The sequence below is a fragment of the Syngnathus scovelli genome, chromosome 4, assembly GCF_024217435.2.
Source record: "Syngnathus scovelli strain Florida chromosome 4, RoL_Ssco_1.2, whole genome shotgun sequence".
NCBI lineage: Eukaryota > Metazoa > Chordata > Actinopteri > Syngnathiformes > Syngnathidae > Syngnathus > Syngnathus scovelli.
Window position 1 is genome coordinate 14,867,270 of NC_090850.1, and position 20,471 is coordinate 14,887,740.

General features: G+C 43.0%; 3 protein-coding genes and 1 long non-coding RNA gene across 4 annotated transcripts; 2 read left to right on the top strand and 2 right to left on the bottom strand.

Annotated features, from left to right (window-relative positions):
• The first annotated feature begins 422 nt into the window (after window positions 1-422).
• tradd (tnfrsf1a-associated via death domain) lies at window positions 423-5,164 on the top strand. The gene is made up of 5 exons (XM_049719114.1): window positions 423-565; window positions 2,169-2,317; window positions 2,391-2,671; window positions 2,880-3,021; window positions 4,105-5,164. Exons 1-5 carry the CDS (start codon window positions 438-440, stop codon window positions 4,395-4,397), a joined length of 993 nt encoding a protein of 330 aa, XP_049575071.1. The 5' UTR covers window positions 423-437; the 3' UTR covers window positions 4,398-5,164.
• A 1,464-nt stretch (window positions 5,165-6,628) lies between these two features.
• On the top strand, window positions 6,629-14,160 carry gnao1b (guanine nucleotide binding protein (G protein), alpha activating activity polypeptide O, b). Its single transcript, XM_049719113.2, has 8 exons — window positions 6,629-7,155; window positions 7,292-7,334; window positions 9,933-10,074; window positions 11,915-12,075; window positions 12,234-12,362; window positions 12,445-12,574; window positions 12,677-12,830; window positions 12,903-14,160. Exons 1-8 carry the CDS (start codon window positions 7,038-7,040, stop codon window positions 13,088-13,090), a joined length of 1,065 nt encoding a protein of 354 aa, XP_049575070.1. The 5' UTR covers window positions 6,629-7,037; the 3' UTR covers window positions 13,091-14,160.
• LOC125967779 (uncharacterized) lies at window positions 9,983-11,244 on the bottom strand. The gene is made up of 2 exons (XR_007480886.2): window positions 10,477-11,244; window positions 9,983-10,106 (listed from the first exon to the last, which is right to left on the bottom strand). It is a non-coding gene; the product is annotated as an uncharacterized lncRNA (long non-coding RNA).
• A 371-nt stretch (window positions 14,161-14,531) lies between the features above and the next one.
• Window positions 14,532-20,438, bottom strand: cog4 (component of oligomeric golgi complex 4). The gene is made up of 19 exons (XM_049719108.2): window positions 20,128-20,438; window positions 19,515-19,597; window positions 19,292-19,406; window positions 19,008-19,182; window positions 18,672-18,865; window positions 18,484-18,589; window positions 18,158-18,315; window positions 18,041-18,099; window positions 17,724-17,845; window positions 17,526-17,644; window positions 17,013-17,179; window positions 16,758-16,926; window positions 16,623-16,685; window positions 16,434-16,547; window positions 16,256-16,348; window positions 16,104-16,187; window positions 15,741-15,842; window positions 15,332-15,460; window positions 14,532-15,087 (listed from the first exon to the last, which is right to left on the bottom strand). The coding sequence occupies exons 1-19, from the start codon at window positions 20,260-20,262 to the stop codon at window positions 14,953-14,955; spliced, it is 2,322 nt and encodes a 773-aa protein (XP_049575065.1). The 5' UTR covers window positions 20,263-20,438; the 3' UTR covers window positions 14,532-14,952.
• Between the last annotated feature and the right edge of the window lie 33 nt (window positions 20,439-20,471).

The following is a 20,471-nucleotide window of genomic DNA, read 5'->3' on the forward strand; positions in this document are numbered from 1 at the left end:
TCTCACAATCCCAAAACATGTGCACACAAGCATTAAATATGCAAATATGGAGGAAAAATGCACAGTAATTAGAAATGAATAACTAAATTTAATTATATACTAGTGCTTTGTTGACAAATGTACTGTACTTGATTTGAATATCTTAGATACTAACATTGACAACTTTTTGAATCACTAATAAAAGGCAAAAAGACAGTAATTACACTGTTTTTAAATTGATCACATGGCAATAATTGGTCTCATCATTTCATAATTGTATTAAAGAGGGGGACCCTTCAACATCCTGCCTCTCATCAAATATTTATACAGTACGATATCAGTGGCTGCAAATAACCCAGAATGATTGTGGCGATGGCCTACTTTTAAGCTTGAGGTTTCTTCATCCCGGAAGGATAAATCACATTTCTTTCCCTCCCCGGTTTTTGCCCCGCCCTTGAATGAGATTTAACCAATCAGAGTACTTTTCTTCGGGTCAGCCAATAAGACGAGGAAATCCGATCGCAGTGTCAGTTGGTAAGCTTTTAGGAGGAAGCGTCACCGATCAGTGTACCCAAAAAGTTTTTAGGTAAGTTTACTTGCGTTTTAGCAAACAATTACGTTGTGTTTTAGGCATGGCGAGTACGTTCTGCAAACGCTATTCGCTATTTCGCAAAGTTCAATTTGATTCCCACGAGCTGTCTCGTCGACTAACTTTTACGAAATTGTAGTTCCTGCTGACTCATCTGCTGACTATCAACAATACAAGTACAAGTAGCCACTACTGTACATTATATGTATATAAACTTTCAAAAGCACACATTTATGTAGTGTTTTCCCCAAATGTTGACATTAGATATAAATGTTATTGAAAACACACATTCGAGGCTATTGGTTTCACAGAATTGCAGTGTATATACCGAACCAGTGAAATAAAATCCATATAAATTATTTAGGATGATTAAAGAACTCTTTATGCATTAAGTTTAATTTTCAGTGTTTCTTAATCGGGAAAATATCCCCAGGATTTATTCCATGTGTCTATTTTTCTGAAGGTTATAAGATGATGATAACTGTAGAAACATGATCTTTTCCACCATCATTAGAAGTTTTGTGATAACAGGTATAATAAAGAAAGTCCCAAGTCCATCACAAGATGACACAAGTGACTTGTGGTAGCAAAACCCCACATGGAACATTCTTAAGCATCAGACAAGCAGTCCGTCCAGAATACTAGAGGTTGCTTTTTTGGCAGCAAAAAATGAATGATATATTTTAAGCTCCCGATGATCATTTAATCCTCATACCGCTGCTGAACTAATCTCGCGGTATACTTTCAGAGCACCGGTAGATTAGATTGCATATAATTAAATACTGGCTAAATTGTTGAGATTCCTGCAGACTCAAGAGTCAAGCGTACTGTGTATTAGTGAAATATGAGGATGTGCATAATCCAGCTCAAATGATGCTCTTTCCATGCTGCGCCTTCTTGCATGCTGTGCATGGAAGGGGCGTAAATGAGCGGGCCTATGTAGTTCATCCAGAGTACAGGAGATCGGGGCTGTGTCGCGTTGGGGGGGGAGGGAGGCTTCAGATTAAACATGTTTTTATGTAATGAAGTTGCAAGAGGAGGCTGGGCCAAAGATGGGTAGAAAGGTGGAATGTCAGTGACGGGCCATGCATTTGGTACCTGGACCCTCGGTGCATTAATCCAACTCTTAATACTTTGTAGCACCACTATCGCGTAGTAATTATACAAACTACCAATGCGATACCAAAATGCAATATAATATCACGCAACTGTACCATACAAAAATGAAATATAATATTATGCAACTCTGCCATAAAAATGCAATTAAATATCACGTAATTGTCCCACATTATTTGAAGCAGTTCCAAACCGATATTAATGATATCATGAATAGAATCAAAATATAAATACAATTCCCGGAACAATTTTTTGCTCTGATCAACCAATGACAGGTTGGTTGTTACCTTATTTGCAACAAGCTTTTAAAAAAAAAAAAAAAAAAAAGCCAGATTGGACTTTGCCAGAAGTGTAGCAACTCCTCCAGGAAGTGGCCTACCTTAGATCTTGTCCTGTTCGGTCGGTGCAGAATCCATACAGCAAGAGCATCAGATTTAGTCATCCGAGGTACCGAGTTGATTATGTGCTGATTCCATATTCATAGGATGGCAGGCCAAGTTTTGGATGGAGGCTCCTGGACAGGATGTGCCGTTCTGTTTCTGCGGTCGTTCTGTCCAGATGCAAACCTGCCCTCCCTCTACAAGGACCAGCAGAAGTTCATCGTTTTTAAACTCATCAAATTGACACTGATAGGTGAGCAGAAGAATTAAGATTTGCAGTATATCCAAAAGTGAGCACAGCCATTAAATAATTTTTTCACGGTCAGATTCCGCAGGTGGTCTGGACGGGTACGAGATACTAAAGATTCATGATGCCGATCCCTTCCTCGCAGTAGAGGTGAAGTTTGTGGATGTAGTAGTGTGTCAGCAGTTCCTGAAGAGCTACACCTCTGGAGCGCTGTGTCAGTCCATCTCTCAGCACGCTTGTCGGCTCCTCGCTCTGGCACAAGATTTCAGGATAGAGACCCAGCTCAAGGCCGGAGCGCACATCTTGGATCAATGTTTGAACAACCTCGAGTTTTGTCTGCAGCAAATTCACCAATCACACGTATGCATATATTTTTAAAATTTGGGGCTTTTATTAGTATTGCTTTTATTTCTTGCAAGATTAAAAAAGATTCAAGTCTAAACGGTTAGATGGACGGATAGATTGATAATTAGACAGACAGCACATTTTTTGCCTCTGAAAGGTATCACTTGTCTATTTTTGTTTGGTTTGTGGCAGTTAAAGCGCCTTTTTTCTCGTTTTCTGACAGCCCGAGCGCTTGCGTGACGAAGAAGTTGATCGGCTTGATATGCAACTGGAGCTTGAGGTCAAGGGGCCTTCTCCACACCAGCAGATCCCGTTCACACAGCAAATCCCCAGCAACTGCTTCAGATTTCAGAATAAAGTTTTTGGTGAGTCGAGTTGCTCCCTAAATCTTGTCACAAAGTCTTTAACATGAAAGAAGTTACATTTTATGCGTGCTTTAGTTAACCCTTTGAGACAGGTGAGTTCTATTCTGACGGTTAAGTCCCATGAGTTTCGCATCAAAAATCACAGGATAAATACAAAGGTGAATTTTCAGGGGTTGACTTTTCAAACAGGTCTTATAATCTGATCATGTGGTGTTACACATGCAAATAAGCATTGGTCTGTACCTCACTGACAAGAGAAAAGAATCCACGTCATGTAACATGTCCTAACATCAGTGACCATCTGCTGCATTTGTTGTGTTTTCACTTTGCTGGCTGCACGTAAACTGTGTGCAGTTTGACAGATGATTCTCTAATCCAACCATTTAGGAATTGATGGTCACAACCTAAAGGGAGATTAGGGCATGCCATCAGATAATTTTGGTGGATTGCATTAATTTGAAATTGCCAGCTTTCTGTTCAATTGTCATTCACTATGCATCGAACTAAGCTTTAAGGGAAAGTCAACCCAAATATTTTCTTTACAATAATATGTTGTATGTGCTCCCGCTAGTATGAAGTTTCTAAACACGGTATTATGTATTTAGTATTTCGTTCATGTAATAGGAGTTAAGCAGCAAAAGTCACCCGTTTTTATCCACCTTAAGGGGCAGCCATTTTGCCGCTTGCTGTTGACTGAAAATGACATCACAGTTGCTCATAGCTCAGGTCACAACCAATCTCTAGACAAAAAGATGTTGATTGTTGTAAACATAACATTCGTGTCAAAGTACACATCGTTATTATTCATATCAGTATAATTTAGCATTTCCAAATGCTGTATTGAATTGTTTTTTTTTTGTTTTTTTTAATAACAAACAACACTAGTTAATTACTATTGTACCTGTATCGGGGCGCCATAAAGAATCAAACGATATCAAATATAAAGTAGATACTGTAACTCTCCTGTGAGTTGAAGAGCCTTAAGGGATTGGGAAGTGTTTCTGTTTTATTTTGTAAACCTCTGATGACGTAATCGCAATTAAGTACAGTTTGCGTTAATGTTTTTTTTTCCCGCCCCATCAGAGGATCGAATGCTGACGACAGCAGATGTTCAGAGCTTCGCTAATGGAGTGGGCCGTCAGTGGAAGCACGTGGGGAGGACCCTGGGGAGGGAGTGCGGCGCTCTGAGCCATACGGCCATTGACAACCTGGCCTACGAGTATGCCAAAGAAGGCCTGTACGAGCAGGCCTATCAGCTCCTCAGCCGGTTCCTCCAGGCGGAGGGGAGGGCAGCCAAGCTGAGCCGGCTAGTCAAAGCGCTGGAGGAATGCAAACTCACCAGCCTGGCCGAATCCATTCTGGAAGTACAGCCGTGAAACTAACGGCAGGCGCTTTTTTGGTGGCGTCTAAACACGGAGGCGCTCGCCCAGGGGGGCGTGCTTCGTCTCTGTTGACTTTGTCGTTCCTGCTTTTACATACAGGATGTCTAATGTTCTGAAATCGTTGAAATTGTTCCTGTGTGCATGTGAATTTCTGATCATAAGTTTGACCTCAAATTGCAATTTCCTTCCCTTTGTAATTGATTACAGCTATTCGATCAATATAAAAGCACAAAGCTCTAAGTCGGTACTGTAAAATACAGTAAAGCTAGGTCAATCTACATTATTAACAATCTGAAAATTTGTTTCACTCAATTTTCTACTGTCATAATAAATCTTAAAGCCTAAATTGACTCGTCAAATGGCAACTTTTCATACAACACAATTGCAGAGGGAGGGCTTGGGTATTTTTTTTTTTTTACATCACAGATGGTATATCCTACCTCACAGGTAGATTCTCTGCACTATTTCGAATGTTTTCACATTTAGTTTTACTTAAGAAGTTCTACACATGGAAACTGTTGGTGCTCCTTTCTCATGGCTGCCCAATTGAAGGTTATTGATTTGTTTTTCTTGTACAAAATAAGTGCTTGCAAAACAAATGCTTAAAAATATTTTTGTATGTTTGTGTTAGATGCATTAGTACAGAAGTGGAAAATGTCCTCCCACTCTGTATTAAGTAGAGAAAAAACAAGTCTGCTAAAAGCCCTGTAAAGTGAATTTATGAATGTGTTTCTAAGAACATAAAATACGTCCAAAGATAATTGCAAAGACTGAGAATTACTCTTTGTACAACTTGTTGGATATAGCCTTTAACTGTTTTTAACCATTTCAGTTTTCCTCATGTATTCCCCCCCCCCCCCCCCTCCATAGCAAAGACAATGCCGAGTTGCGCAATTTGAAGTCTGCCATTTTCCCTTCAAATTGTCTATTGGCTCAGACGGTTTAGAGCGCCTCGTTATCATCCGCGAGTGCACGCATGTCACAGAGAGAAGTCACTAAAAAGACAAAAGTAGATATATTTGTTTTCAAATGCCGCAGGAAAATAAATAATCAAGAAATGGGGAGCTAGATGAATCACTTGTACCTACAAATTTAGCTTGAAGTACAGTAATTAAAGTACTTGTATTTTGTAACTGCGTTAGTGTGATTAAACCTGAAAACATTACTTTCTCCAAATTCCCCCAGGTATAATTTGGTATTAATCCTTCCCCCCCTCCTCTCTTGTTCTCATTCCCATCATTCTCTTTTGCACACACACACACGTGTGTGTGCACGCTCATATGATTAAACTGCTGATGTTGCTGCTGAACGTGTGCTTGTGTCACGTTGTTTCAGGGCAGTGAGGTAAATAGTTGAGGCGTGCGTGTGTGTTTCGAGGTTTTATCTCCACCCAAATTCACTGATGGATGTAGTCGCTGCAGCTTGAACTTGCCAGGTTTCATTCAGATCTACCGCAAAAGCCTGACCCCCCCATCTCTTTTATGCCACTTGGCCGTCTATCCAGATGTGATTTGTGGATTACGGGCTATTAACACACACTTTCTCCAACGCAAACATAAATAGATTTCCAAGTTATGCAAAACGCACTGTGACCACAACTGCTATTGAGATGATTCTTTCTGTAAATTTGAGAGTTTATAGTGAAGTTGACAGCGGCACACATTCTGGCTTTTTAATAGCTTGTAGTTCTACTAGTGCACTGATTTATTATTTATTTTTTTTACTATAGTGAGGGCAAGTACTACTCTAGTCAGTGGCGGTTCTAAACCGTTTTTACTTGTATGTGTGTGTGGGAGAGGGGAGGGGTTCGGGGGGCGGGGGGGGGGGGGGGGGGGCGGATTGATGCCAGGGCACCGTTTTAAACCCATGCCAAAATTTCCACTGCTACATACATTCTCATATGACCAAACAAACGCAATACTGTACACACCACTATTATAGCAGATATCAAATGTCAATGTTTGATATCATTGATGTTGAATTGACATGAGGCGTCCGTAGGTTCGTGACGACAAGGATATGATTAAGTAAGGAATTTACATGTACCTGTATTCCTCCCAATAGAAACACGTGGTTACCGTTTGCCATTTTAAGCTCTGCCCCATTTGAATTTCATTTTTTTAGAGGACGTGATTTGAAGCTCTGACGTCAGCGAGATTGTCCGCACGAGGTGTGTCTCTTCCTCCTCCTCCTCTTGGAGGAAAAAAACCTACTAGGAAATCATCAGCACCACCAACAGCAGCACCAGCGCCGCCCTGGGGAGAGAGAGAGCGAGGGAGAGAGAGAGAGAGAGAGAGAAAACCAAGCCCCCCTCCTCCACCCCTACACACTCCCCATCTAACAACAACCTCAGCCCCGCAGCTAGGTTCTCTCAGAACGACCCCACCCCGCCCCCAACCCCTCTGAGAGAGGGGACGGAGCGAGACACACTAAGGAAGAAGAAGAAGAAAAAGGAGGGGAAAAAAATCGAAGAAGACCGCTTCGGGTTGCCCTCAATCCGGGCCTACTAATGCTGTAGCGGCGAGAGGAAGAGCGACGACAACGCACTGATTGAGGAGTCGGCGTCGCGGGGTGGACCAAGGCGGAACCCGGGGGGGAACACGACGCTTGTTCATTCGCTTGCTCGTCACCATCATGGGATGTACGCTGAGCGCCGAGGAGCGAGCCGCTCTGGACCGGAGCAAGGCCATCGAGAAGAACCTGAAGGAGGACGGGATGGTGGCTGCCAAGGACGTCAAGCTGCTGCTGCTCGGTAAGACTGCCTTCCCCACCCCGCTAATCACCAACTTCCCTGCTTCTCCACACCCTGTCCCCGGTCGGGCCGGTTGGTGCTCTCCGTGGTACTGATTTCACCATTAGCCGCCCCCCTCTCTGTGTGTTCTTTCCAGGCGGTGGAGAGTCCGGCAAAAGCACCATCGTCAAACAAATGAAGTAAGTCGCTCTCTTTTTTTTCCTTTTATTTGAGTGTTTAGTGTATTTAGTGTTTGGTGGCTTATTTATGCTTCAAAAAAGGCCTCGAGACCCCCCCCACTCCTTCCTCCTCCCTCCCGCCCTCCTCCCCTCCCTTCCTCTCCGTCGAGCCGCCATGTTTCCAGAGGCCGAAGCCCGCGAGAAGTGCCCGGAGGTTGGAGCACCTTTCGGCTCGGGAGTCGAGGCCCCGCTCGGCGGGTGCTGTTCGTTTGGCGGGTGCTGAAATGTACTTAACGAAGCTTTAGGGCTGGGGGGCTTTCGGTTAGTGTAGTCTAGTGACTGTGGTGTGGGTGTTGTTCCTCTCTCCTCTTTGAGTGTGTGTTCGTGTGTGAGGTCAGCGCGGCTCCATTAGTGAATACCTCTGCTTTTAATCTTAATGGCTTTAAGTGCCCGATATCGGCGGGAGTACTTTGCCTATAAAAGCGGATTTACGTAGAAATATGGCTCGGAAAACCGCATCTCAACCTCTGAGCTAAACCACTATTTGATGTTTTTAAATCACTGTTGCTGCTCATTGCTAAACCTCTTAGTGAAGTTTCGAGATGTTTTCAGGGAAAATCATGGAGTCTATTGTATATTCTGTAATGTGAGGCTTCTCCGCAGTGGTGCAGCCTCCCCTACTCCAGACCCCCCCGCCCCCCAAAAACTGCTTCCTCTTCTTCCTTCACCTATTAACCCTTTTAGATGTCTGTTTTCCGTAAAGACACTGAACGCAACACTCGGGGCCAAATTGTGCTATTTAGCTTTTTTACACGCTCCTGCTACCTCTATTATTATTATTATTATCATCATTATTATTAATTATTGTTAATTATAATTATAATTATTATTTCAAAAGAGCAGTAGATGGGGTTTGTCCTGTTATAATTTTTTAGAATACAGTAGCTAGGGGCGCCAATAATTATGGAAGGTACGGCATTTGGAGGGCTTGAGAGGAGAGAGAGAGAGAGAGAGAGAGAGAGAGAGAGAGAGAGAGAGAGAGAGAGAGAGGAGAGAGAGAGAGAGAGAGAGAGAGAGAGAGAGAGAGAGGAGAGAGAGAGAGAGAGAGAGAGAGAGAGAGAGAGAGAGAGAGAGAGAGAGAGAGAGAGAGAGAGGAGAGAGAGGAGAGAGAGAGAGAGAGAGAGAGAGAGAGAGAGAGAGAGAGAGAGAGAGGAGAGAGAGAGAGAGAGAGAGAGAGAGAGAGAGAGAGAGAGAGAGAGAGAGAGAGAGAGAGAGGAGAGAGAGAGAACGAGAGAGAGAGAACTGAAGAGAGGAGAAAGAGAGAGAGAGAGAGAGAGAGAGAGATGGATAGTATTAGATGTGAAGATGAGATGCTTAGGAAGATACAGGAGGAATCCATAGATAGAAAATGGATGGTTAAGAACGATAGAAGATAGCGATAGAAAGTGCATAGGTAGAGAATAGATGAGAAAGCTGGATCGAGCGATTATAGTAGAGATAACTTGATAGACAGGATAGGTGACAGGTGGAGATCGTGAATATAAGCTGGATGGATAGAAGATATGAATGATGCTAGCTGCATCAGACTAGATGCCGGCAGACAGAGCAAGCTGGATGGATAGTTTTCTTAAATGATAATATACATTATTCACCCTAAGGGGAATTAAATGGCTGCACATGTATGTATTTTACATGAATATATGACAAATAGATCATGTATGATGATGACGATGACGATGTCAATCTACTTTGTGTGAGCTGGGTAGACAAGCTATAGGAAAGCTACAAGGCTCAAAATGGCTCTTGTTGATAACTCAACATAGAGGAGGTACAAAGTTAGCCTCACAGGATATGAATAATTGAATTGAAAAAAGCCAGCGCCGGGTTGGAGTGGAATGCACTAACTTGTGCTAGTGACTCGCAGCTGCAGCGATGTCAGAGAATTCTATTTTTTCACTTGAGTGTGATTGGCCCATTCTGCGGATGATGAAAAGCTTTGAATATGACATTTTATAATCAGAATCTTTTTTTTACATTGCGGCCAAACACTATGTTGAAATAGAAGGAATCTGTCTCCCTTTGTTTGGAGTTGATAGCATCATAGTAAAAAAGACAAACTCATTGAGCCATAAAAACGGTGAAATGATCATACTGATGAAATTCAAGTGACCTACAAACTTAATAGAAACAATGCGTCTAAACACAATAATCATGGCAGCAGCCAAACCATGCTGAGGAAATTGTTGCGTAAACTACTAATGGTGATTCACAGCCTAGACTCTTTATTAATTCAATCCTCTCTCGCTCATGGTTTGTGCATCTTATCCACTTCTCATCCATAATTACACAATTTTGCACACAGCCAGCTGCACAAAATATTAAAAAGGCCCCTCTTTCTGGTCCTTCCATGCAGGAACTGTTGAGCTCCATAGTAGTCACAATCAATGAGTGGATTTTTGTTCTGTATAAGGTTTAAAAATCACTGATGTTTGGATAAACTCTCTTTAAAATTGGAATGTAAATTCAAATGAAGGATTCCACCACTCAAGGTGAATAGACAACCGACACTTATGGCAGAACGGGACTTTTCCTTGTGCTAATATCTGTGTGCGCCTGCAGGATCATCCACGAAGATGGCTTCTCCGGGGATGACGTGAAGCAGTACAAACCTGTGGTCTACAGCAACACCATCCAGAGCTTGGCAGCCATCCTGCGAGCCATGGACTCGCTGGGAATCGAGTTTGGAGACAAGGATCGAAAAGTCAGTTGCCTCCGGCTTGAAATGCTCCGTCACTAAAATGATGAGGGATGACGGTGATGAGATGAAATGTCACAGATTAAAAAAAGATATTGGATATACAGGAAATATTTTCTCAGATATAAATTTATATTTTCTCAAACTAAAGTATCTACTTTATTTATGCAAGATATTTATATATTAAAAATATTCAAAAGCTACCATTGCATGAGTCATCCCAAGGTGCTTTGTTTGGATGAAGAATAAAAAGCAGAGGAATTATATATATTTTTTTAATAATAGTAATAATGATTACCACAGACACACAATCAGTGGTGGAAGGCGGTCTCTAAATTCCCACTTCACAAAGGCTGATGTCACATCATCCGCAAGAGGAGATCTTTTTTCTATCCTAAAAGCACTTACCGTGCTTTGATCCATTGCGTGGCCTGCAGCAAGTCTGTGATTCTTCTGCCAAATAGACCATGCGCCTTCTCTTTCCTTGAATTTAAAGGGAATGAGAGGAGCCACAAAAAAGCTGGAAGTAGATTTCCAGTGTTCACTCCCACAACTGCGCAAACGCTCATTTCTAACTGCGCCCATCTACAACAATACCCCAAATAATTAAACTCCAAAGTTAGATAGTGATAATACTGTCAGGCTAGGAACAAGGTGAGGACACTCAGGTGCAGAGTGACGAAAAAAACAGGAATTTATTTTGACAGGCGAGAGCCGGCAAAAAAACAACTCAAAGAGGGAAGTCAAGGCAGCAAAAACAAACTAAATGGTTCTCTGGGTAAAGCGAGACTAAAAGGGTTCTTCAAAAAACTAGACAAGGTATTCAAAAAGGATCTTTCAGCTTGTGTGATCGCTAGTAACCCCTGACAAGACCAGACACACTGGCACAAGACCTTGTCTTGACGCTGACTAAATAGACACAGAAGGGAAGGGCACAGGTGCACACAATTAGGAGTAGGGAAGGCAATCAGGAAACAAGAGGAGAGTAGCTTATCAAAATAAAACAGGAAGTGACAATACAACAAAAAAGACAAGACAACAACAACCCACGAATTATAACGGCATGAGAAATACAATATCAAAGAGAGTGAAAGGAAGAATATCAATATATCAAAGTGAGAGAAAGGAAGAAGTTATCCTTGCAGTGTCGAGAACCATCTTTTATGCACCCTATTATTTTTACTTTTAATAAATTAGCTTCAATACAGCTTTTCTAGATAGACAAAAGCACAAATTGCTAGTTCTAGTTGAATAACAGCATGAAAGGGGATGTCCTCCCACCCGCGGTCTTTTCTTTTTGATTCATTAAACATTTTGGAGTTTTTTTTCTTGCGCTCTTGGGCTGTTTTAGATCAGAGGATGTTGTTAATAGTTGTCAGCTGATTATTTGATGATTAAAGACCATACAAATAATTTTGTCTTTACTTGACAAAGAAACTATTCACAAGTCAACAAAATCTCTCTTCACAGCTTTTGGTTGAATAAATATAATTTTGTTTCAGAAGCAAAAATGTTTTGACCTACTTTCTGCTTCGTGTCAAAGTATTATTTGTAAATATATCACATTATTAATCCTCAAGTGAACTGCTTTAAAGATAAGCTTCTTCAAAATAATTGATACATAAAAATATTAAGGATGATCAACAGCACTTTTTTTCTTACGGTATCAATAGAAGTATCAATTCAATACTTGTTGATACCGATACCAAGTAACCGATGCAGGATTCATTTGTAATAAACCAAGAAAAGTGCAAAATGAAGCTGACAACTCTGTGGCTGTATCGACACTTACTCAAAAATATATAGGAGCCGAATCCTTTCTAATTTATTTCGGTTTCATTTCCAGGCGGATGCTAAGCTAGTGTGTGACGTTGTGAGTCGCATGGAGGACACGGAGCCATACTCTGCGGAGCTTCTCTGCGCCATGAAGCGCGTTTGGGCTGACGCCGGGACTCAGGAGTGCTTCAACCGGGCCCGCGAATACCAGCTCAACGATTCGGCCCAATAGTGAGTGGCACAGAATGTTGACGGAATGGCACTTTGAGTTAGTTTCCCATTCCCAAAACTTTTCTCTTTGGCATATTCAAATGTCCAATTAAATAGATGGTTGGGTGTTAGTTAGTATTTCTGAACGAGCTTAATTTCTTTCTCCTTGTTGCCACCAGCTACCTGGACAGTTTAGACCGGATCGGGGCTGCAGACTACCAGCCCACAGAGCAGGATATTTTGAGAACCCGAGTGAAGACCACCGGCATTGTGGAAACTCACTTCACCTTCAAAAACCTCCATTTTAGGTAAGTCCCTCCTCTTGTAGCCGAGGTGCTACTTAAAGATGTGTCCTGGAGTTTGTAGCTACCATTTGGCATTTTTCTGCAGGCTCTTTGACGTGGGAGGGCAAAGGTCGGAAAGGAAGAAATGGATCCACTGCTTTGAGGATGTGACTGCCATCATTTTTTGTGTGGCCCTGAGTGGTTATGACCAGGTGCTCCATGAGGATGAAACAACTGTAAGTGTGACTCCAATGGAGACCTTTTTCGCTTTGACTTGTGAACTAAAATGAGAAGTTTCGGCATCAAGATATTCCATAAAACAAAATTCCTCGTTGCAGAACCGCATGCACGAGTCCCTCATGCTGTTCGACTCCATCTGCAACAACAAGTTCTTCATCGACACCTCCATCATCCTTTTCCTCAACAAGAAGGACCTCTTTGCGGAGAAGATCAAGAAGTCGCCGCTGACGATCTGTTTTCCCGAATACACAGGTGAGCGTTTGGAGCTCATTCCCCAAATGGACGTCCTCGAAACTTAACGTGTAATCTTCTGTTCTTCTTCAGGTGCTAACACTTACGACGACGCGACCGCATACATTCAGGTTCAGTTTGAGAGTAAGAACCGCTCTCCCAATAAGGAGATCTACTGTCACCTGACCTGTGCCACGGACACAGGGAACATCCAGGTAGTGTTCGATGCTGTCACCGACATCATTATCGCAAACAACCTGAGAGGGTGCGGCTTATACTGAGCACGGCCGTTCTCGCAGAGCGTGTGAGGCGTTATATCATTTTCATGGTACTTTAAAACAAAAAAAAAAATACACACACACAGAAAAATATGTAATTCAACACGTCCGAAATGGACCCAAAGAGCTGCCACCAGATATCATGTCGGATTCATGTTATGATTTTGTTCCCTTCCTCTTCTCACGAGTTCATGAGCCCCAGTTTTGTCTTTGAGCGTTTGAATGGTTTGCTGATGAGCGTAAACAAACAACCAGGGGGGGAGCAGGAGCAGCAAGTAACCCCGAGCATTGTCTGCTGCTCCATTTTGACAAGTTATACGATGGCGCAGACGATGCCGATAATATAACGGGGGAGGCGCCGGGAAGTTTGCCTTCCCTTCACATGACCGAGTAGCCCGCAGGTCTGTTCTGCTCTTTTTCTCTTGTACTTCAACAGAAAGAGAGTATTATCCGGTGTAGAGCGGCCGGCCTCCTGTGCTACCAGGACCGCCCATTGGTTGATAATATCTTACAATAGACGTGGAAAGAAAGAGACACAAACAAAAAGCTGTCATATTGGTGCCAACCATTTGAGAAGAGTTTTGGATCCTAGTTGGTTCTTGTTTAGGGTTGTGACCATTGAATTGTTGATTGCTTCAAGCCTCATTCATCCCTCTTCCTCCAGCCACACATTTAATTTGGCCCTCAATGTGAATCTGTTTAGACATAGAAGACTGCACAAGGAGAGAATATCATCAGAGGCAGCCTCTGCCTGTTAGGGGACTATATAATATTCTCCCCTCCCGTTTATCATCCTCCTCTTTTCACACTGAAGCAGTACAGCTCTCCACCCCCCCATACTCCGCCTCCCCGTCCCAATATACACATTTCCCCTCATATCCGATTCATTGTCACCGTAAAAGCACCGTATTGTATATAAATATATTACGATTATACCAGATTTTTTTTTTTTACTGTGAATGTTTTTGTGCTGCACCCCATCTTCTGTAGTTCATTGGTTGCTCTCATGTGGAATGTTTGTGCTGAGCCAATCGAATGTTGTGTTTACATTAAAGCTACACTTTTCCTAACTATTCACGTGTGCGTCCGTTCATGCTCTCAGAATACACAAAGCGATCAATTTAGGTTAGGTCACAAAATGAGAATGTGTTTGACGTCCGGTAGATTGGGACACGCGTGGCTGCGCTTGCTGAAACGTATTATCCGATCGAGATCAACGTGAAAATTGTGGTGCAGTCGAGCGGCTCGCGATTTATTAGGTTAAAAGTGTTCTAACCTCACAGACAAGCGGCCATTCCTTTATTGAATGACTAGGCTGGATCAGCTGTCTGACCCGCTTCTGTCACTTTAATGGCTGAGATGTTCATTACTCCGCCGCTTCGCTTTGGCGGGGCGGCCTCCTTTTGCGCAATTACAGGTTAGCAGGTTGCTACTCCCCGTGTGACACCATTAATAGACCTTTTAATTACACATTTAAGACTTCTCATATTTAACTCGAGAGCTCAGTCACATGTAGGTCACAATCAGCACCAGCCTTTCAAATGATACCATCTTGTAATAGAATACAAATACTTTGCTGCTACACTTCATTTCCTACATCCCAAAAAATGATGACCAAAATGTCAACAGTTGTTCCCCCCAATACTTAAATACATTTACAACAGATCATTAATTATAGAAAATCTCAGATACTTTTACGCAAGTAATATTCTACATATGACTTCCAGTTGGCAGCTCTTCATCTTAACACCAGCCAAGAGTGCATCAAATGTCCAACAAGAAATTTGCCTAAACAGATTTTTTTGGGGTAAACTTGCATTGTCTTTGCAGAGTGTATGACAAATCGAAGCTCATTGGTCGACGGGTCACAGTCGGAGCCTCTTGATATCCTCACTTCGAAAGTCAATGCGCAGTGCTAGAACCTGCCGCACCTCTGCTGGGGTCAAACGCCACGTCAGGGGTCCCGAGTTTGGCCCCCAGTAGTCCAAGATCTCGGTTACCTGCGAGGCATAGAAAATAGTTTACCTGCAATAGGTCTGTTTTATTTTTTTAAAGCCACGTACGAGAAAATGACTCAAATAATTATTGCTTTGAAAACGTGCCGAGCTACTGTATTGCAAGCGAAAAGTTTTATCATTTGCTGAAATTCACTAATGGTAGTGGTGCGGACTACCAGCCAGGTGTGTGTGACAGAAGAGCGAGTGTGAGAGTGTGTTTGTGCATTGTTTCCAGAAGGTCAATTACCCGCTCCAGGTTGAGGACAGTGGCCATCTGCGTGAGCCGAGCAAACTTGTCCCTAATGGTCCAGGTGGTGACGGTGGTGAGATAGGCCACAAGAGAACGAAGCTCTTTATCAAACTGCAGCCCTCCCAGCTGCAACAAAAAACACCAGCACACTTAATCACTCTGGCAAAGATTTTCATTCATGCGCACTCCCCAAATGCTTCTAAAACTACCAGCTTTCTGCAGTGTGTTTCTATTTATACCACCAATAAACACATTGTTGGAAAGGAAGTGAGACAATCACGCCAGAGGCTTTCTCCCTGTGAGAGACTTCATGAATTATTGCTGACTGCGTTTCATCTATTGCACGTCAGCGATGTGCTGCAGGAGGTGCTCGCTGCCATCTTGTGGCCAAGCCCGGAACTCTCACCCTGCTGAAGGAGCATTTCAGGACCGTCTTCTCCATCTCGATGGATATCAAGCTGGTCATCAGGCTGGTCAGCGTGTCGTAGATAACAGGAGAGAGGGTCGTCTGATGATGACAGGGAGAGGACGTTTAAAAACTTTTCATTCGTGAATTTTACTGTCATTTCACATTGTAATTCAAAGACGTAATTCTGCAAAAACTGGGCATTTCAGGAATCTGAAATGTAATGAATTTTGTGAACAGTTTGAATTGTTGGAAAATTAAGGAAGGAGTACAGTGGAAAAAATGAACGGAATAATAAATCTCTTAAAAAATTGGTACAAAATACTTGTACATGCTCTTCATGCTAAACGGCGGTGCCGACACCTTGAACTCAGCCATCAGTTGCTCCAAGTTGATGATGAGCTGCTGCACCCAGGGGTCGTTTGCTTCATAGTCATTGAACTCTTCCTGTAAGTGACACTGGCGCTTACGAGTTTGCTTCAAGGACATTTGAAGTCGGCGAGCGAGTGCCTGACCTCCTCGATGTTGTGCGAGATGGACAGGAAGCCGCTGATCCAGGGTTTCACTTGAGGCTTTATGGCCGTCGTATTCAGCTCAGTCAGACCCTCCTAAGAAAGCAAAGTCAAGTGCTGACACATCAACAGAGCTTTTTGAACAGGCAATGTTCATCAGAAGTATTTTTGTGGCTCCAACCTGCAAAAGGTCCTTGAATTTTGTGGACGTGTTGACGAGGTCGGACAAGCAGCTCTCAATCTTGGCTCGGTCGCCAGAACTCGCCCCCTGACTGAAAAGCTTGGAGCAGTCGTTCTGCACGCGGGATTCAAAAATTAGATGACGTGGAGGAAGACAAAGAGAACGGAGGGTACATTATACCAGCATTACCTCGAGGTTCCTTTTCAAAGTTGAAATGTTCTCACTGCACACCTCGGCGTTATTGAGGGTCACCTATAATCGACAAAGTCATTGAAGTCTTTGTCCTTATCTTTCACAATATAAATAAATGTGTGTCAATCTCACCAAAAAAGCAGCCTTGGCATTTTCTGCACTCTCAATGTTGAACTCGGTGTTGAACTTGCCCTGCTGCAAGCTGCTCTGCATGAGGCTGACGGCACTGCTGACACCGCGCTGGATATCCTGCAGCGTGGTGGCTGGGAAGCCCTGCCTCAGCTTGTTGTACAACACCTCCCTGGCGGGTCAGGGGAAGACCGACACAAGTTTGAGACCCCCCCCCGACAAGCTGCGCTTTATTAACCGCGTTTCAAAAGTGCTGACCTGAAGTCGGACTCCAGCACCGAGTTAGCGTGGTTAATCATTGCACAGAGACAGTCGATGCTGGAGCTGGACAGGGCTCGACTGATGCACTTCTTCACGATGTAGAAACAATCGTCCACCATGCTGGATGTCAGCTGACTTTTCTCATATGTGTCCATTGTAACAGCCTGATAAGGAAAAAACATTGCAGATAGTACAACACAACTTGTTTACATTAAATTGGCACAATCAATTGCTACAATATAAAACAAAACAGCTAATGTATAAATGCAATACAAAAAAATATATATCATGAAAATAAACAGAAATTAATGGAATGATTCTGTCCTATACAAGCATTAAAAATAAAGTCTACCAGTGAAGGTTTTTTTTGCCTACAATTTATCACTTGCAAAAATATTGAGTATAATCTAATACGTTGTGTTACGTTCATTTAATCACAAGAGCTGTATCAAAAATAAACATTTATTGAATACTGTGTGTGTAAAGTGCAAATGGAACAGTGTAGTGAACCTTGTTGACGGACTCCCTCATGTAGTACTCCTCCATTGGAACGTAGTAGCCGATCAGCTCTTGCATGTTCCTGCTCAGCACGCAATGTTTAAGCAGCTTCTCCACATTCTGGTGATGTTCTGATGGTCAAACACGCACACACACACACATCGATCACAAAATTTGACATGACAAATATATAGCTCAGGGATTACTTACCTGGTGTGACGCTCTGGTCGCCGACTTCAAAGTCGGCCATTATCCGTCGCCGCAGAAAGCGCAAGTAAAGTTCCGCCCTCGCATTCATCAACGTGACTTCTGCCAATACGGGGTCCAGCTCTCTGTCGCAGGAAGATACAAATTCATGGAGACACCCGTTCAATTTTTGTTTTTGCTTCCGTCATGGAGCTTAATACACTAACCAAAATATTAGGAATACGTTTCTGTATTAATATGAGGTCTTGGACTCAGCTCTTAAATTGGCGCTCGTGAAGTGCACCTAATATTGTGACCAATGTGCACAGGGCAAACAATACCTGGGCTCGATTCTCTCCCCGGGTACGGTCTTCATCATACTGCTCTGGACAATCTGAAACTACAGACAGCATTTAGAAGGTGTCATAATACAAGCTAAATGTCATCCAGATGCAAACTTTGGCAAGGTATCCTCTTTGCTGCATGAACTTGTCCACAATGTTCTGGCACTGCTTGTCACATTCCTGCTGCAGGTGGGTGAGGAGTGTGTAGAGGTGGCCTGGACCGTAATACGTTTCTACGATAGGCTGGTGGGTCTCAACCACTCGTGCGATGCCTGTGAATGAGGAAGTTTTCTTTAACAGTCCCAAATTCTCCACCCTGTCAGCAATCTCACACATTTTGCTGTTTGGGAGCTTGACCAATATGCAGTTCTAACAGTAGTTTCCAAATGTGATTAATTTGAAGTTCAATGGAAAAGTTTCAAAGTTGACCGTGTACTCACCTTCGAGCAATAGTGTCAGAGTCTCAGCAAATATGAGTGGAGCTCTTTTCTCGCCCAATTCTCCTCCTGTTGCTAAGAGCAGGTTCTCTTCGGCTTTGGAGGCAAGCTGCGTGTGTGACAACGTGTGTGTGAGTCACCAATCCATCCCCTTGGAGCGAACATGTCCATTTCTCCAATTCCTCACTGACCTGAGTGCAGAGATACTGTCCAAAGCGGGCCAGGCCCTGATCATGGAGGCCCAGCAGTGGGAAGATCTTGAAAAACCTCTCCACCTGTGCCAGGTCCACGGCTGCCACGGCTTCATCCAACTTGTCAGCTACGATGACCTTCAGTTTTTTCTCAGCCTCTTGCAGTAGCAGCAGACTGGCATCTACAGTGCTACCTGTGGAAACCAAACTGGTTGAGAACCAATCAACAATGCATCTGCTGCTTGCAGCCAACCCAAACCAAATTAATGACTCAATCAATCAATCGGAATTTGACGTTTACTTGTTTACTAGAGTTAACAGAGTTATTCTGCATACTTTCTTCTCCCTGTCTGCTCAGTTCAATGACTGACTGGTCCAGAGAAAGGTATCTGTGGATGTGGGCAGCGGCCTGTTCGTAATCTTCATTTTGCAGAGCTGTTTGAACGCCATCCGTGCAGAACTTCAGATCCAGAATGTCATCAGCTCGCTGAATGACGTTATACAGCCGCGTCTATTAAATCAGACACAAACTTCATTAACTGAATTTAAGACAGAGTAGCTGTCATCAATAAACTGAATAGTATCAGTATTTTTGGTTATGGTAGTAGATGTGTGCGTACCTTTGCCAGGTCGAGCTGTCTGACTTTGCGGCTGACATTCTCTGCTAGGCTGCAGGTGAAAGTGATCATGCCAGAGAGCTGGCTGGCATCTCCTCCGATCAACTGTAAGTTGGGCCTGAGAAACGCAGAAGCAATGCATGCCAAGTCAGCTCAGACTTGATTAAAAAAAGAAGTCCAAGTGTCAGAGTAGTCTTAATGTTGACAATTCGTGAGAATATTTTACCCCATCCTCTGGAGTGCCAACATCTTTGTGTGAATCGTGCCCTCTTGTCCCATCAGCCGATCCAGTTCAACCTCCACTGCTTTCTAAACCAAAGCAAAGGCAAATCCAGCTGATTTAAAGAATTAAATAGGTTTGTTCATCATGATTATTAATTCATTGTTCAGGTCCTTCTTGTGTGCACGTCTTGCCCACAAGGAGTCAGTATAAAACTGAGATTCATATCCCGGATACTGAAGAAGACGGTCACAACTGCTCAGTCAACTAACTAAACTAATATCCGTTGTTTTCACACACGGATTAAATAATATATTGTATTTCTATGTATAGTCCTGCATAATATAGGTGGGAATATCACTTGCTAAAGTTATAACACAGCGACGTTGATGCAAGTTTCCTTTGTCAGGCTCCAACATTTTTTCTTTTGTTGGGCTAAAATGGGGCCGAGAAGCTCCACGACGCTGCAAGGCTGCCTTTCTTTAAAATATAATCACGTAAAATGTGAGTGTCTCCATTGGTTTCCATGAGCCCCATCCCGGAAGTTTACGTAGCATAGCTGAGAGTGAGTGGACACGTCAAGTGTCATAATGTCACTCGAATGTCATTTTATACAAACCTCTTCCACGCAGAGTTGATGATAAACTCTCTCCAAATCGTCCAGCTCCGTGAGTGTCGAAATTGTGTCCATGCTTACAGAGGATAGATTGCCAGAATCGCATCTTTTCGTTGGGACGGACACGCTATCATCCATTTTACGGCGATGTGTTAAAGGGCCCGTATCTTGCTATTTTAAGGTTTCCGCAGTTACCTATTGGCTATGTATTACATTTGGCAGAAAGACTCTCTCATTGCTTAGGAAATTTGAGTTATTTTGGTGGCTATTTTTCTAACCCGGAAGTAAAAACCCACTCTTTCCCGTGTCACGGTGCATTCAAGGACGGTGGGACGTCCCATTATCCA